This window comes from Echiichthys vipera (genome assembly GCF_963691815.1).
Source record: "Echiichthys vipera genome assembly, chromosome: 13".
Lineage (NCBI taxonomy): Eukaryota > Metazoa > Chordata > Actinopteri > Perciformes > Trachinidae > Echiichthys > Echiichthys vipera.
This window is the reverse complement of record NC_139838.1, coordinates 18,632,785-18,647,034: the sequence shown is the minus strand read 5'-3', so window position 1 is coordinate 18,647,034 and position 14,250 is coordinate 18,632,785. Positions and strand designations below refer to the sequence as shown.

Here is a 14,250-nt window from a genome sequence, read left to right as displayed (position 1 = left end):
GTTAATGGGGTTCTATAGCTCCCTGATGTTATTGCTTCATTTAGTTTTGGCAGAATGAGCCTTTAGAGCCAATTCATTCTCTCCCATTCTCATTTAACCTTGGGGATGGCATAACGGGATAGGCATTACTATACTTCTTCTCTTTTCTCTTCTCTTCTCCTATCATCTCCAAAAAAGCATTTCTTATTGTACTTTTGTCTTTTCCTTATGTTCTCCATCATTTAGTTTCTTCTTTTGCTCTTCCCATGTCCCCATCTTTTATGATATCAACGAGTAAAAGCACTTTCTTCAAATCATCTGTTTATGATGCATAAAATAAGATGACATTTGTTGCTTTTGTTTGCGTCACAGCATATGCATTTGCATGCACAGTGTAATTCATAACCCATGGATATAAGAGGACTACTGCAGTGCTGCCATACTGCATATTTAGCTAAGTCCACTATGACCAAAGGCAGTAATGCAAGGAGATTCTATAAGAAGGGACACTTTGGGGATAGGCTTTATTTGTACTAATTTACAGGCATTGAAATCAATCATGCCCTAGGCCTACCAAAAATCAGACATACACACTGAGGCTATGAGACAGAAATCACAAGACAAATAGATGTTTCACATTTAGAAAAAGAGAACTGTGATTCAAAATGAATAGAATTTCCTGCAGATTCCTGTTCAGAGCTGTTATCTAAAAAGGAAGTACCCAGTGGTTTCAGCTCAATGAAACAGAAGTAAGTGGGGAAACACTAAGTTGCAACAGGCTCTGGCCATCAGTCTTCATCAGTGAAAGCCTGGGTCTTCTCACAATGGTGTAATTTATACTGTCTCTGCAGAAGCATATTAAAGGGGAGCAGGTGGAAGAGCATTTACTGTAATACTGTCACAGACAATCTATTATTTCTCGGCCTCGTCTGTGCCCTCTTTGCATCACTTACCTCTTTGCCAGGTGCCAGATATTCCTACAGTTACTGTATCTTCAAAGTATCACTAGATCTTATTATGGAATGGTTAGGGAGGAGCCTCCCCCACCTCATTGTCTCCACGACAACCAAAGGAAGTACTTTATCAAGCAGAAATTCAATTCTGTCGCCTCATTGGCTAGAAGCCATAGATGGATGGAAAGAAGGAATGTAGCAGCCAATTAGAAAGAGAGAGACAGAGCGGGTGACAGCAAGATAGAGGTAAAGAGAGAAGGAGGTGGAGGGTGAGAGAGAGAAAGATGGATGTTTCTATGAACACCAACCTATGAGAGGGGAGCGGTTATATGTAGAGTGTTGAGTTTCATCTATCACACACACACACACACACTCACACACACACACACTCTCTCTCTCACACACACACAAACACACACACACTACACTGAAAGAGATGCAGAACGCACACATAAATAATAACCCACATTATCAGTAATGATGTTCCAATCTAAGTTGACTTCAGTACAGTGTTCAGATTCTTACACACACACACACACACACACACCAGACACACACACACACACACCAGACACACACACACACACACACACACACACACACACACACACGGACACAGTGTAATGTAGTTATATCCCTGCTGTGTTTAATGCTGTGTGAACAGTGCTGATGTGGCATTAGGGTGTTCTGGAAAGGGCATATACAAGGAGATAGACAGACCAGTTTCGATCGTCGGAACACACAAGTCCTTCTCTGCATGGAAAAAAGGTTCTGATCTGTTACCTGCCATAGAAACAAAGGAGGATGGATGGTCTCCATCACATATCCAACTAACTAAGCCACTAACTGACATTGTTTCTATCAGTTTCCATCGTATGCTTCTCAGTAACTGTTCCCCTTTCATTTTATTGATTCAGGAGATGTGTTTGGATTTGTTGATGCCTTCATTGCCCTCATCCTGTGATTTTCAAGGGTCTTTTTTTTTTTTTTTAAATCCTTTTACTTTTTTTGTTTCTGGCCAAAAAGCAGTGTTGAGAAAATATGACCATTATGTTCAAATGTAATCCAGATAATGCCAATTGGTATCAAGGAAATGAAAAGTTCTGTTTTGAGACAGACAGATGAAAAGCAGCTGTAGTAGCACAACAGCTAGGCCTTTGGCTATGGTTAACAGAAGGCTAAACTATTAGAAAGATGGAGTGAAAATGATGATAGGAGTTTAGCCTTCTGCTAACCCTAGCCAAAGGCTTAGCTGCTGTGCTACTACAGCTGAGCCATGAGCTAGCCACAGACATGAGCCTTTGGCTATGGTTAGCAGAAAGCTAAACTATTAATAAAATGTTTTCTCCATGTCTGAAATGCTTTGCCAATACTGACATGTGTTTTATTGCCTTTGTTGTCATACTCTCTTTCAAACTGTTTCTCATAAGTTTGACTTCCTTTTTTAAATTGCTTTGTAAAGTAAGTAGTTGTTGTCATGGTGGAATCCTACCTTTTTCTTCAGGACTTTCCCCCATTGAATCAGTTTCCCATTTGGCTTTCTGTCAGAAGCCTTGAAGGCTCAGTTCTCCTGTGTGCATGTTACACCGGACGTTAGAGCAACCAGAGGATTTGAGGTTATCTACTGTATCTCCATGTTGTGGAATAACATTACATATTGCTTTGGGTTCGCATGTTGTTGGAAACATTTGGAGTAATGCAAGTACACAAAGACAGAAAAAAATTACATAGGTATTAGTCATTTTCAGACAACTTAATATGAAAATGGAACATAATATATACCTAAATGCAGGGTCTGGTCTTGCATTTAAAATATGTAAAAACATCCACTACATATAGGCTACATCGTCAGACTTGCTGTTGTATTGAAAGCCTGCTTTGGGCATAGGAATATTGAGATAAGTGTGAAAATGGTGGGAATGTAGTCACAGAATTAGACACATTAGTCTGTATAAATGAGTGTATTCATGTGTGCAAGTGCAGGCTTGTGAAAATGTGTGCTTCAGTGTCAATGTGTTTTGTGCATGTGTGTGTGTGCATGTGCTTGCCAGAGACAGTTTAGCAGGTTTGTAGGTGATGCCTTAATCCAATCTGCCTCGCATGTGGAAAAAAGACTGAGTCAGCATTGTGAGCAATGGGTAGATGACCACTTCATCTTTGCAACGCACCCCCACCTCCCGTTTCAACTTCTGTCTGGTCACATCAAGTTATAGTGGTGTTGGGGCTTTTATTTTGATATGTTTAAATCAGTTATATTTCATGTAGGCATAATGCCATACAAAAAGTAAATATGATTAGACAGGTCGACGCCAGAAATAACTTATTAGTTTCTTGCTGTGAAAGAAATAAAAATGAACCCAGTGAACCAAAGCAAATCAGGTGACAGATAAGCAGTTAAACAGCAGGTGAGTGGTAGCATAGCCACTGTTTTGTATTCAGGTTTTTTTTTTTTTTGTTCCTTCTTTCTTCATAGATTCAGCGGGCATAGTGAGGATAAGCTTATTATACCTCATGTCCTCAGGTGTCCAGTTTGCAGATAATGTAAGGGAAAAATAACTATATTATGATGCCTGGTTCAAATAGAATATTTAAATACATACTACAAAAACAGATGCTCAAAAATAAGATATTGAAATGCACATGAATAGGCTCACTGTTAACAAACAGCATAGAAGAGACTCAGACCAATGTGATGTTTTTGAAGTCCTCCAGCATAATATGGAAACTGGAATTCTGTCCTCACAAGGAAAGAGGAAGAGGAGGAAGGATGGGCAGCAAGATATTTCAGTTTCCCCAAGTCAAGTCAGAACTCCAGTTTGAAATATTCTAACCCTGCACATTGCAAGCATCAAACATCACTACCCCCTTATTCCTATTTGTTGCCTCCTCTTTTCTGCATTTTACCATCTGCCTCCATCTTCTTCATTCCCTCTCCCTTCTTTCCTGTTTCTGTCAGTTTCATCCTCTCTCTCTGTCTCTTCTTCCTCACCCCCTCCCTTTTTCTCTCTTCTACTCTGCCAATTTGTTTCTCTCTGGTCTTAGATAAAAGAGAAAGTGTTGGTTCAATAATTCCCTATAAGAGTTTTGAGTTGCGCACTGATTCTCCAAGCTTCGAGTGCAGTCTCTGTGTAGTTCTAATTGTAACACTGAATGAAACCCTACACCATTGTGTGATGCATAAATTAATTCCAGTGATTCACCTTTGGTCCAGTATGATTTCATGAGAGGGGAAATGTGTCTTTTATTTAGTCATAGCTGAAAGTCCAAATATAAAAACAACTATGGAATATATGCTGCATAGCTGGATTTGACCATTCATATAATTACTAAATCATTTCTTTGAACATGCTTTCTATTTTGTTTTTTTAGATTATTTTTTGGCAGTTTTTCAAGCCTTTACTATAAAGGACAGACAGGAAATGGGGTGAGAGAGAGGGGGGGGCATGCAGCAAAGGGCTGCAGGTCAGAGTCAAACCCTCGGCCTCAAGGACCTTCAGCCTCTTTACATGTGGCGACTGCTCTGACCACTCAGCCACCGGCCCCGATGCTTTCTTTTTTCAATTGTTGAACATGGGTAGTGTTCAAAGTCGTTATTTGTGTAAATCTCCATGGTACCCATGCATTAGTTTTGCATTGCCAGACCGTACCCCAAGGCTGGAGTCAGGCGCATCACTAACTATTCAAAACATTTGGGGCTGTAGCCCAGAAGTTAGAGTCCTTTTAAGACAGGGATTCAGGTGTTTTGACCCTGAAAAAATTTGGAAATCGAGCTGATGAACATGCAATTGTGACGTAGCTTGAGAAGGACAGGAAAGACCTATCAGTATGTCTGACTCACGTTGGGGCAGGCCTAATGGGTTAGGTTAATGTTTATGTTAAGGATAGGAAAGTGCACCACATACACCAGCAGCCAAAATGAGACATTAGAACAGTCGTAGTCTAATAAAAACTGTCATGCACCTACCTGATGTCAGGTGGACCGGGTTGAATCCACTGCAGGTCTCCTGAAACTGTGCAAACTAGAAGCCATCACTGCTCCGACGCACATTTTCTCCCCCAACTGGTATTTTTTCTTTAATGAGTGACCTGTGAACTGGAAACTTTCAGCTGAGTGCGTCTGCGGTTTCCGTAGTGACTGCAATTGTTAAAAATAGATCTGCTTCCTTCTTAATACAGCTATTGATTTAGTATCCCTGACTTACCTCAATTTAAATATAAGTTCCATATTGATTTTGACAGTCTGAAAGTGGATTGAAACTGACTTGTATGTGACTGTGTTTTTGTGTTTTAGGTAATCCAGATCAACTTTGAAGAGTTTGATCTGGAGATAGCCTATGATACTCTGACCATTGGAGATGGAGGAGAGGTTGGAGATCCTACAACCATCCTACAGGTGTAAGTATTACTGCAATTTCCCAGTTTGGGATCAATAAAGTGTTTTTGATACTATTCTATTCTATTCTATTACACCATCCTTTTACATACTCTCATGGATGTCCTGTGAAAAGTTTTTATTTTATTTTATTCAAGGTTTTTTTTAATCCAAATCAAGCATCTTAGGATAGTGTGTGTCAAATGCAGACAACTTATTTAAAAATGTATGTACTTCATCATCGTGTGGAGGTTCTTGCTCAGAATGCTTTGTGAAGAATAAGTTGCTGCTATGTTTTCATATTCACACGTTGGTCTTCCTTACAGCTAAAATCATTAAAATATCGTAAAAAAAACTGCGTAGAGTGATTGCAAAACCCTCAGAGAAAAACTGGAGGGACTTGACGTTGCTACATTATTACTTTCTGAATTAAAGGTGGGAAATCCAGCACTGTATCATATCTCTAATAATGCCAACATGAATAGCTTCCAGAGTTTTCAGAGGCAAATATATATCACTGTTAGGTTTAATTTAGAATTATTTTTAGATTTTATAATTTAGATGATATTTTACTGAACAAAAAATCTTCCTACACCCTTCAAAGGAAAATAGTTAGGTAACAAAAAACACACTCAAAGCATCTATCTTGCTCTAAATCATGCATATGATGATCAATTGTCTTCTCAGAGCTATACTGATTGGATACATACAGAGCAGGCTCTGGTGTTGTACCAGGCAGATTATGAATACACAGCTTTACCAAAGTAATATTGTGAGATAAACTCCTGCAAAATAAATTTAATAACTTTCCGAACATGTGCTGCCTTACCTGAATTTTTGCATTTCCTTTTAGTGATTTTATAAAGCAGATGTGTTTCCATAATAACCAGCTGCCGTCATGAAAAGCGGAGCCATTGTCAGTCTATCAAATGCTTCACTGCACGGTTAACATGTTCATCGTAAAGTTTAAATGATCAGAGGAAAAACTTCTACCAATTTTTTTTCTTATACTTATTTGGTCCATTTTCATTCTGGTTCTTGATTTAAGCCATCAGCTGCCAGCTAGCCTGAAATCCTCCATCTTCTTTTTCACAATTAGTCAAATCGTAAAACAGCAGTCTGCATTATGTGCGTAAACTTAAAAAGATGAACTGTTCCTTAATTTTGAAAATGCTCTGCAGTGCATAAAGGATAACAGATGCAAAAGATTTACAATTCACTTTGGATTCAGTCACTAATAACGTCCATGCCTGAAAGGTGTTAGCAGCCAAAAACAAACAAACTAGTGTGCATGATATTAAGCAAGTACTCTGAGCAGTTTGCTTTCTTGAGGCAGCTTTCTACAAAACCTAAGCAAACCAAATCAAAGCTTCCATCTCCAGCGTGTTATGCTCCTCATTGTTCACACTCAGAGCAGCACTTGAGAACATAATTATGGCTACGATGGCAGTGGTGAAACTTATATTTTTATAATATAATGATAATCATGACAATGATTTAATATTTATGTATTTTCTGCTCCAGCTTATCAGGTAGCTTTGTTCCTGACCTGATAGTCAGCATGACTCACCAGATGTGGCTACACCTACAGTCAGATGAGAGTGTCGGATCTATTGGATTTAAGATCAACTATAAGGGTAAGAAATTAGTTCATATTTGTGTTTTGAAAGAAAAATGGAAATGTAAAATGCATGAATATTCTTTCCTTATCTATATGAAAAATGTGCTCTCCTGGTCTATTTTCACCACTGTGCTCGGGCCCATTCATGTGACGTTCTGCTGTTTACTTTAACCCCCCAATGTAGCACAAGTAGACATAAAATTTCACAATTAATGTTTTCATTTAAAGCATTTTTTCAACCACACTTGAAGGCAGCCTCATTTCTCAGGGAAAGAGAGAAAGACAATAGACGGATGATCTGTGATTTGTTCTGGAACTTGTTTCGGGAAACAATCAGCTGTTACACACACTCTCAGGCAGTTAGTCCAAGCTGGCAGTTTAGTTTTGAAAAGCTTAACATTAAGCTATAGAGGCAGGGCTGTTTACTGTTTGTTACTTTCATACTACCTTGGCGGTTACAGGATTGCAATGGCAGCGGAAGTCAGGTTGTGTTTGTACAAAAGTTGGATCTCATTGAACTTTTTCCCCCTGCGGCCCCCTAAGCTGACTCATCAGATGATTTGATACACAGAACCATCTGAGATGACATAGTTGGAAACTGTCTGAAAAAAGGCCTGGCACGTATCAACTATCAGTCTATCAATACTACTCGCTACTATGCTAACTTTTTGAGGACTCGTCATTGTTGTTTGTCGTCGTCACCCCCTTTTTCTCCTCCAATGCCATGAGCTCCTCTCTGGATGGTGATTAGCCACCTCACCGTGGCTCTGAACAAAAATGCATTACTTGGAGCCTGACAAGATGGGTTTTCGTGTGGTATGTGAATCCACAATTCTTGTCTGGTCTTGTGATATCACGAGAATTCAGTTGCCGTGCTGACACAGCCTAAGTCCTCTACCCCATTCACATTAACGGGAGGATTTACGCTTTTGCAGGAGCACTTGAAACCTGTCTGAATGTACCCTAGTGTGGCATCTGAATTTACTGTATCTATTCTTGTGGAAAAGGGAAATTCTTTTCCTACAAAATTGATTTGATTTTTCAAACTATGTTTAAGCAATGTTTATAAACTTTCAAAAGATTGTAAGGTTTAAAATGAATGTTTGTGTAGCATCACCTGACCTTTACATTATTGAAAAAACATTTTTACTCTGTTTTGTGGTTCAGCTCCTGCCATACTAAAAAATTAACCTTTCAAAAGTTCTCTATTTGATAGATTTAGTGTGGATTTGATTACAGTTTATGAAACACAGACACCTCATTTGGTGTCATCATCTGTGGATTTATTGTCATAATGAGGTCACAGTGCTGTGTCTCGTACTTCCGTGAGTTCTAAAAGTGGTGGGACAATGGCACATTGTTTTGATATATCTTTGCCCTTTAATATCCTTGAGTTTCAAAGTGAAGTTTAAATAACAGAGTGACCAAATAATGATAAAAAAGAGCAGTCCGCCCAAATGAATTAAAAATGTTGTACTAATGTTTCATATTGTACTGTATTTTTAAATCTTACAGCATTTGATGTACACTTTGATTGAAAAAAAAGTGCTCACAGTTATTCAAATAAAAAATAATTAAGTACCACAAGTCCATCTATGATAAATAAAATCAATATACAGGATTTCAAAACAGCTTGAGATCATAAAGGGCATCTGCTAAGGGGCAACACACTGCTGCACATATCCTTATCCATTTCTCCTGAGTAATTTCTCCATAGAGATCAATAGAAAAATGAATGGAGAGAATGAACGTTTAAATGCATCCATGCTTAAAATAATGCTCCGATGTATGACTTTTATGGCCTGCTTTATTTGCAGAGGGGGTTAAGCTGTCTATATTCACTACAATAAGTATATCCTATCTACTTTTAACAATGGAGAATACATTCATACATTGTTTAACCAACATGCATAATTACATGCCAGAAAACCGTTGTTATTTCTGGCCAGTACTAGTCACGGATATAATGGCATTTTGTTGACTTACACAACAGTACAAAATAAAACCTGGATGAATATTATGCTTAAATTTGGCTCTCACTCAAACCCAAATACCCTGAAAAGTTTCATCAATACTCAGTGCAAGATAAATGCTTTCCTCTGAGTGCTGGCTCCATCAGAGAGAGAGAGAGAGAGAGAGAGAGAGAGAGAGAGAGAGAAAAGAGAAAGAGGTGTGGTATGTGCATGTCCCATAGACCTTGTCTATGGAATATAAACATTATCAGTAACCCTAGCCTTGCTGCAAAATCAAAATCACCATTGTGTGTGTGTGTGTGTGCATGTGTGGGTGCGTGCGTGCGTGCGTGCGCGCGTGTGTGTGTGTGTGTGTGTGTGTGTGTGTTTGTGTGTGAGACAGGTGCTCTATCAGTGAGCCAACGAAGCTCTACCAGCAAGTCACCCACCTTTTTCACTCACATTTTTCCTCTCCTTTCTTTTCCCTTCTCTCTCCATCTATCTCTCTACCAGTGTCATTTTTCCTCATTGGCCACCTCTCTCTCCCAATACTCTCTTTCCCTTCCTTCTCAAATCACAGCATTTTCTCTGACAGTCTCTCTAATGCACTGTTGTTTGTCTCTACTGCTCCTCCCTTGTCTCTCAGACACCCTTCTTCTTCTTTCATGCTTCTTTCAGCCTTTCTTCTTATTTTTTTCTCTGTCTCTGTCTCTCTCTGTCTCTCTCTCTCTCTCTCTCTCTCTCGCTCTCCGTCCCTCTCTTTTTTCTTGTCACCATTCATCTATTATTAAAGCCAAGGTCGCCGACCTAGCAACACTTTGACTCCACTCCCCCGTTGCAAGGCATACAAATCACACACACAAACACATATGCACACATAGCAGTCCCAACTGTCTGTACACCAATCTTTTCGTCTATCCTGAATCATGGCATGTTACAGCTATAGATTAATGGCAGCAATGCAACATTATTGATATCATTTTTCATTAAACTTTCAGTGTGTTTCTATCTACTATTCAAATACATACATTTATCATAAGTTTATATATTTGTGTACACGGTCCATAAAAAGGTACCATTCAGGTTTTAGAGCATACTATGTCCGTGTGTGTACATGTATTTTTGTTTGTGTGTGATTGTGGAGATACAATACAATATCTATGTTCAAGTTATTTCAAAGAATAATATGGTCCTCAAATGTGCTTTATCATTAACAGCATTACAATGAATTATTTCATTTTCAATGAAATGAAAAAGATATTGATTGTGTTACTGCATGGATGCATGTCGGGTTTCTCTGTATATATATATACAAAACGATTGTTATTTGGTTGGTTTGAAAATTGAAATCACCACAGTAAGGTCACAACAAGTCAACTCAAAACAATAACAATGGGTATCTCAGGTTATTTCCAGGGAATAATTCATGTATTCATTCACATTTCCTTACTTAAGTTTTTAAATATTACTTTTGTCCTTTTTTGGTGCTGGGTAAAAATTACATTAATAATTTACTGTATGTTTAATTTGTTGTATGAGTCGGTCATTAACCTATTACCTCACAATTAACTCTCTTTATGTGAATATATCTCAATTAGGTTAATTGATGAGTCTAAAATTGCCCGTAGGTGTGAATGGTTGTCCGTCTCTGTTCGTCTCTATGTACCCTGTGATAGACTGGCGTCCTGTCCAGGGTGTACCCCGCCTCACGCCCGATGTCAGCTGGGATCGGCTCCAGCACCCCCGCGACCCCGACCCCGGGATAAGCGGTTGAAGATGAATGAATGAATGAATACCTACTTCGTAAAACACAGAGCAGGCAGAAGAAATGTGTTATTCTTGGAATTCGTTGATATCAGATAAACCTCTCTGAATAAAATGATGCAAAAATTATGACAAATGCTTGTACGATCTCCGAGGGGCTTCAGAAGTATTCCATCACCAACACATCTTACTTTTGAGATTTTAGAAGCCACGGCAGAGTGAGACCACTTTCTATAATTTAGATGCAGCAAATGCCAATTGGATTGATGCTGGAATCAACACTTTACACAGAATAAACCTTCTGTTCCAAAAGGAGTAGAGGCTGAGTCCTGCCAAGTAAAACAGGCACAGGTGCTCATTTGCCCTCACTCACCTGCTGCTCACTAAAGTCACATTGTGACCATGGATGTGGCAAGTATTGACACCTGTCACCATATCAGACAGTGGTGTGTTGTGTCTTTTAAAGTGGCGATTGCTCTAAGACAGCAAGGCAAGCTCAGCCTCCCCTAAAATGTCACCATAAAAAGGAAAAAAAAGTGGTGAAATATGTACTGCTGTGTGGACATTTCATTGACTAAATACGCGCTAGAAAGCCTTCATGTTTCGTTCAGAATAAGCTACTTATCACACGTAAATGGCGCAACTTCCTTTTCCTTCATCCACAGCGCTTTAGACGCTCCAGGGAAATAAAGACACGCACATGCAGGCACGCACGCACGCACACACACACACACACACACACACACATGCGCGCGCGCGCACCAAGCACGCTTCACGGCTACAGTCTAGTTCGTTTGACCAGTGTGAGTGGTCAAACGGCCACGGACCGTTTGGGAGAGATAGGCTTTTGTAAAGCACGTTTGCCCATCTACAAGCACCAGCGTGTGCACGTGTACGAGCACGAGGCCTATGGCAGTTCTGAGGTAATTTTATGTGCGCCTGTTCAGACATAGAAAAAAAGAAGGACGGACCATGCGCGGACATTTAAAACAATGGCGACGAAAGGTTCACGTTGGTACGCGGAGGTAGAGTGTTTACTGCAGATTTGGTTTGATGAAAATATTCAAAAACAGTCGACAAGACGCACAAAAACTCTGAGGTCTATGGAAAGATTTGTAAACAAAGCGACGCATCCCAATGACGGCAATCAATGCGTGTGACGTGTTACGGCGTGATGACGTGTAGGCAGCAAGAAGCATTCGCGCGAGGCCCAGGTAGTGTGAGTAAAAACGGGCCCGGGGTGAGTGCGCACGCTCGTGGGCCGTGACCGGCAAGTGTACCGCTCCTAGGCGTGGTACTCACACTGGTCAAACGAACTAGATTTTAGCCTTGAAACGTGCTTGGGCACGGAACAGATGGAAAGTGTGAGTGTGCCCTTACAGTTGGCTGCCGCAAATCCCACTTTTATGCTTCTTATTCAAGTCAATAGAAGCTGACACTGCATGAAAACAGGTTGCTCCACTGCAGTGAAACTAGACGGTCATTGGATAAATGCTGGGCTTTGTCCCGCCCATCGTAAGCTCAGCGTCTCTGGGGGTCTATGAGGCAGTGGGCTGGCCTGGACGCTCAGCTTCTGCATGATGATTGGATGAGCTGTCTGAGGCTGTACCCTTTTTTGATTGACAGCTAAATGAGCGAACCAGCGATCTTGAAGAATAAACATCCAGCAGAGCATTTTCCAAGTTTTTCATTCCGTTGTTCTGAACTGTTCTGGAGATTTTACAGATCCCCCGTGACTTTGTCGTTGTTAAAAACGACCAGCGTTGTGTTTGGCTACTCTGCTCTGTCACTCTGCGGTTTCTTTCCCCAACGAACAGCGGCAGCTGCGGAGCTTCTCCCCCCCGTCACAACCACTCACACTCACAGGCAGTCACACTTCATAGTAGCCTGGTGCTACTATGGCCGTTTAACTAGCCTAGCTCTGCTGGCACTGGTCAAGTCCCTGGAAAAGACGCCTAGTTGGTACAACAAGGTCACAGATCGTTTTCTTGAAAAGGAACGATGGGTAGAATTTACAAATACATAAACAAATAAACAAATGTATGATGTAGGCTGGAAAAATGAGCTTCCCCCCCTTTGAAAGACCAGCAGCCGCCACTGGTCTTTTATGATGCCAGACATGAGCTTTTTATATATATACATAGTTTAACATAAATATAAGGGCCATCATAACTAGATCATTTATACCATTACTATATTAGATATTTAGTTAGATCAAGTGCATAGTGCATATATTAACACAGTATATAAATCAACCTGTATGACATATGTATTCATATATAATTAGAAATGATAAAAAACATAGAAGAAATGCAGATATTTGCCTCACCTCTCATTCATTTTCAGTGAAGTAAATATGAGTGGTGATTTTGAGAATTCGTTTCCTGCGATGAGTCATTCCCTGGAGCTCTGGCTTTTTTAAGTGCATCATTCTAGCATTATCCCATCATCCTGTGTTATATAATGCTGTGTGAGGAAACTACAAAGTGAAGCGTAAACGTCAAGTGCCTGCCTGTCTCACAGCTAGTTTTAAAAGAGGACTAGATGGCACATGTGTCAATCTAATGGCAAATGTTTGTTCTCTTTATCTAGTTTGCTCGACATATCATATCATATCATCCCTATTTTGGCTTCTCTTCTCTCTTTTCTTCTCGTCTCTTCTTTCTTCAGCACAATCTCATCATGGAGTAATAATGTCAGCTCTTAACTTTTGAGATTTTATTTTAGATTTTTCATCTGCTTTTTATAGTTTTTAATATATGGTGTGTTTTATAGGAGGGAAAGATGTCAAGGTGGGTTTTTACAGTACAGTTGACCCCAGGTTGGGTGTGTGTGTGTGTGTGTGTGTGTGTGTGTGTGTGTGTGTGTGTGTGTGTGTGTGTGTGTGTGTGTGTGTGTGTGTGTGTGTGTGTGTGTGTGTGTGTGGGTGCGTGCATGCGTGCATGCGTGCGTGCGTGCAAATTATTTATGTCTCCAGGCATTTGTGCATCCATATAAGCATTTAGAAACACGGTTAAGCTCAATAACAACAGCCTTTTTATATAATATATGAAATTTCATGCTGTGATAATGATGCTGACCGCCTGCTCCAACCAGTAAATATTTCCTGCACCTGCGTAATAATAATAATGTGTGGGGTCCCACAGGATCTCAATACAGCACTGCAGTCCAGGTACTGAGCAGGACCCTCTTAATCACAAAGCACGAAAAACAACATTTCATTCAGAGCTGCTGAAACAACATGAAATATTAATTTACAACATAACCAGAAATGTGGTTCAGTTTTACAGTCAATAACCCTAGTAAGCCACACGCTTTTTAGTTCATGTGTGTGTGTGTGTGTGTGTGTGTGTGTGTGTGTGTGTGTGTGTGTATGCATATTTACATGCATGTGTGCTTCAGAGGTAACCTGTGAAGGGCAGGGCTTATTTAATCACAGAAGTGTAAACAGCATTCCGTTTTCTAGTCATAAATTATTGACCCATGTAATGTTCAGTGCTCTCGCAGCCACCAGTGTCACTGATATATTATATCTGTAGTTCATTCAGTTAAAATTCATCATACCATTTTGATTATTTTTCTCATTTGGAGTCAATAACGTATTCCATA

General features: G+C 39.9%; 1 protein-coding gene across 1 annotated transcript in view; it reads left to right on the top strand.

The window, feature by feature from the left end:
• Window positions 1–14,250, top strand: part of LOC310956123 (CUB and sushi domain-containing protein 3-like) — a gene marked incomplete at both ends in the record, with an annotated part of 334,390 nt that overhangs the window by 229,148 nt on the left and 90,992 nt on the right. The window contains 2 exons of the mRNA XM_083926253.1: window positions 5,224–5,327; window positions 6,829–6,941. Coding sequence (XP_083782379.1) covers window positions 5,224–5,327; window positions 6,829–6,941 — 217 coding nt within the window. The remainder of the gene's footprint in view (window positions 1–5,223; window positions 5,328–6,828; window positions 6,942–14,250) is intronic.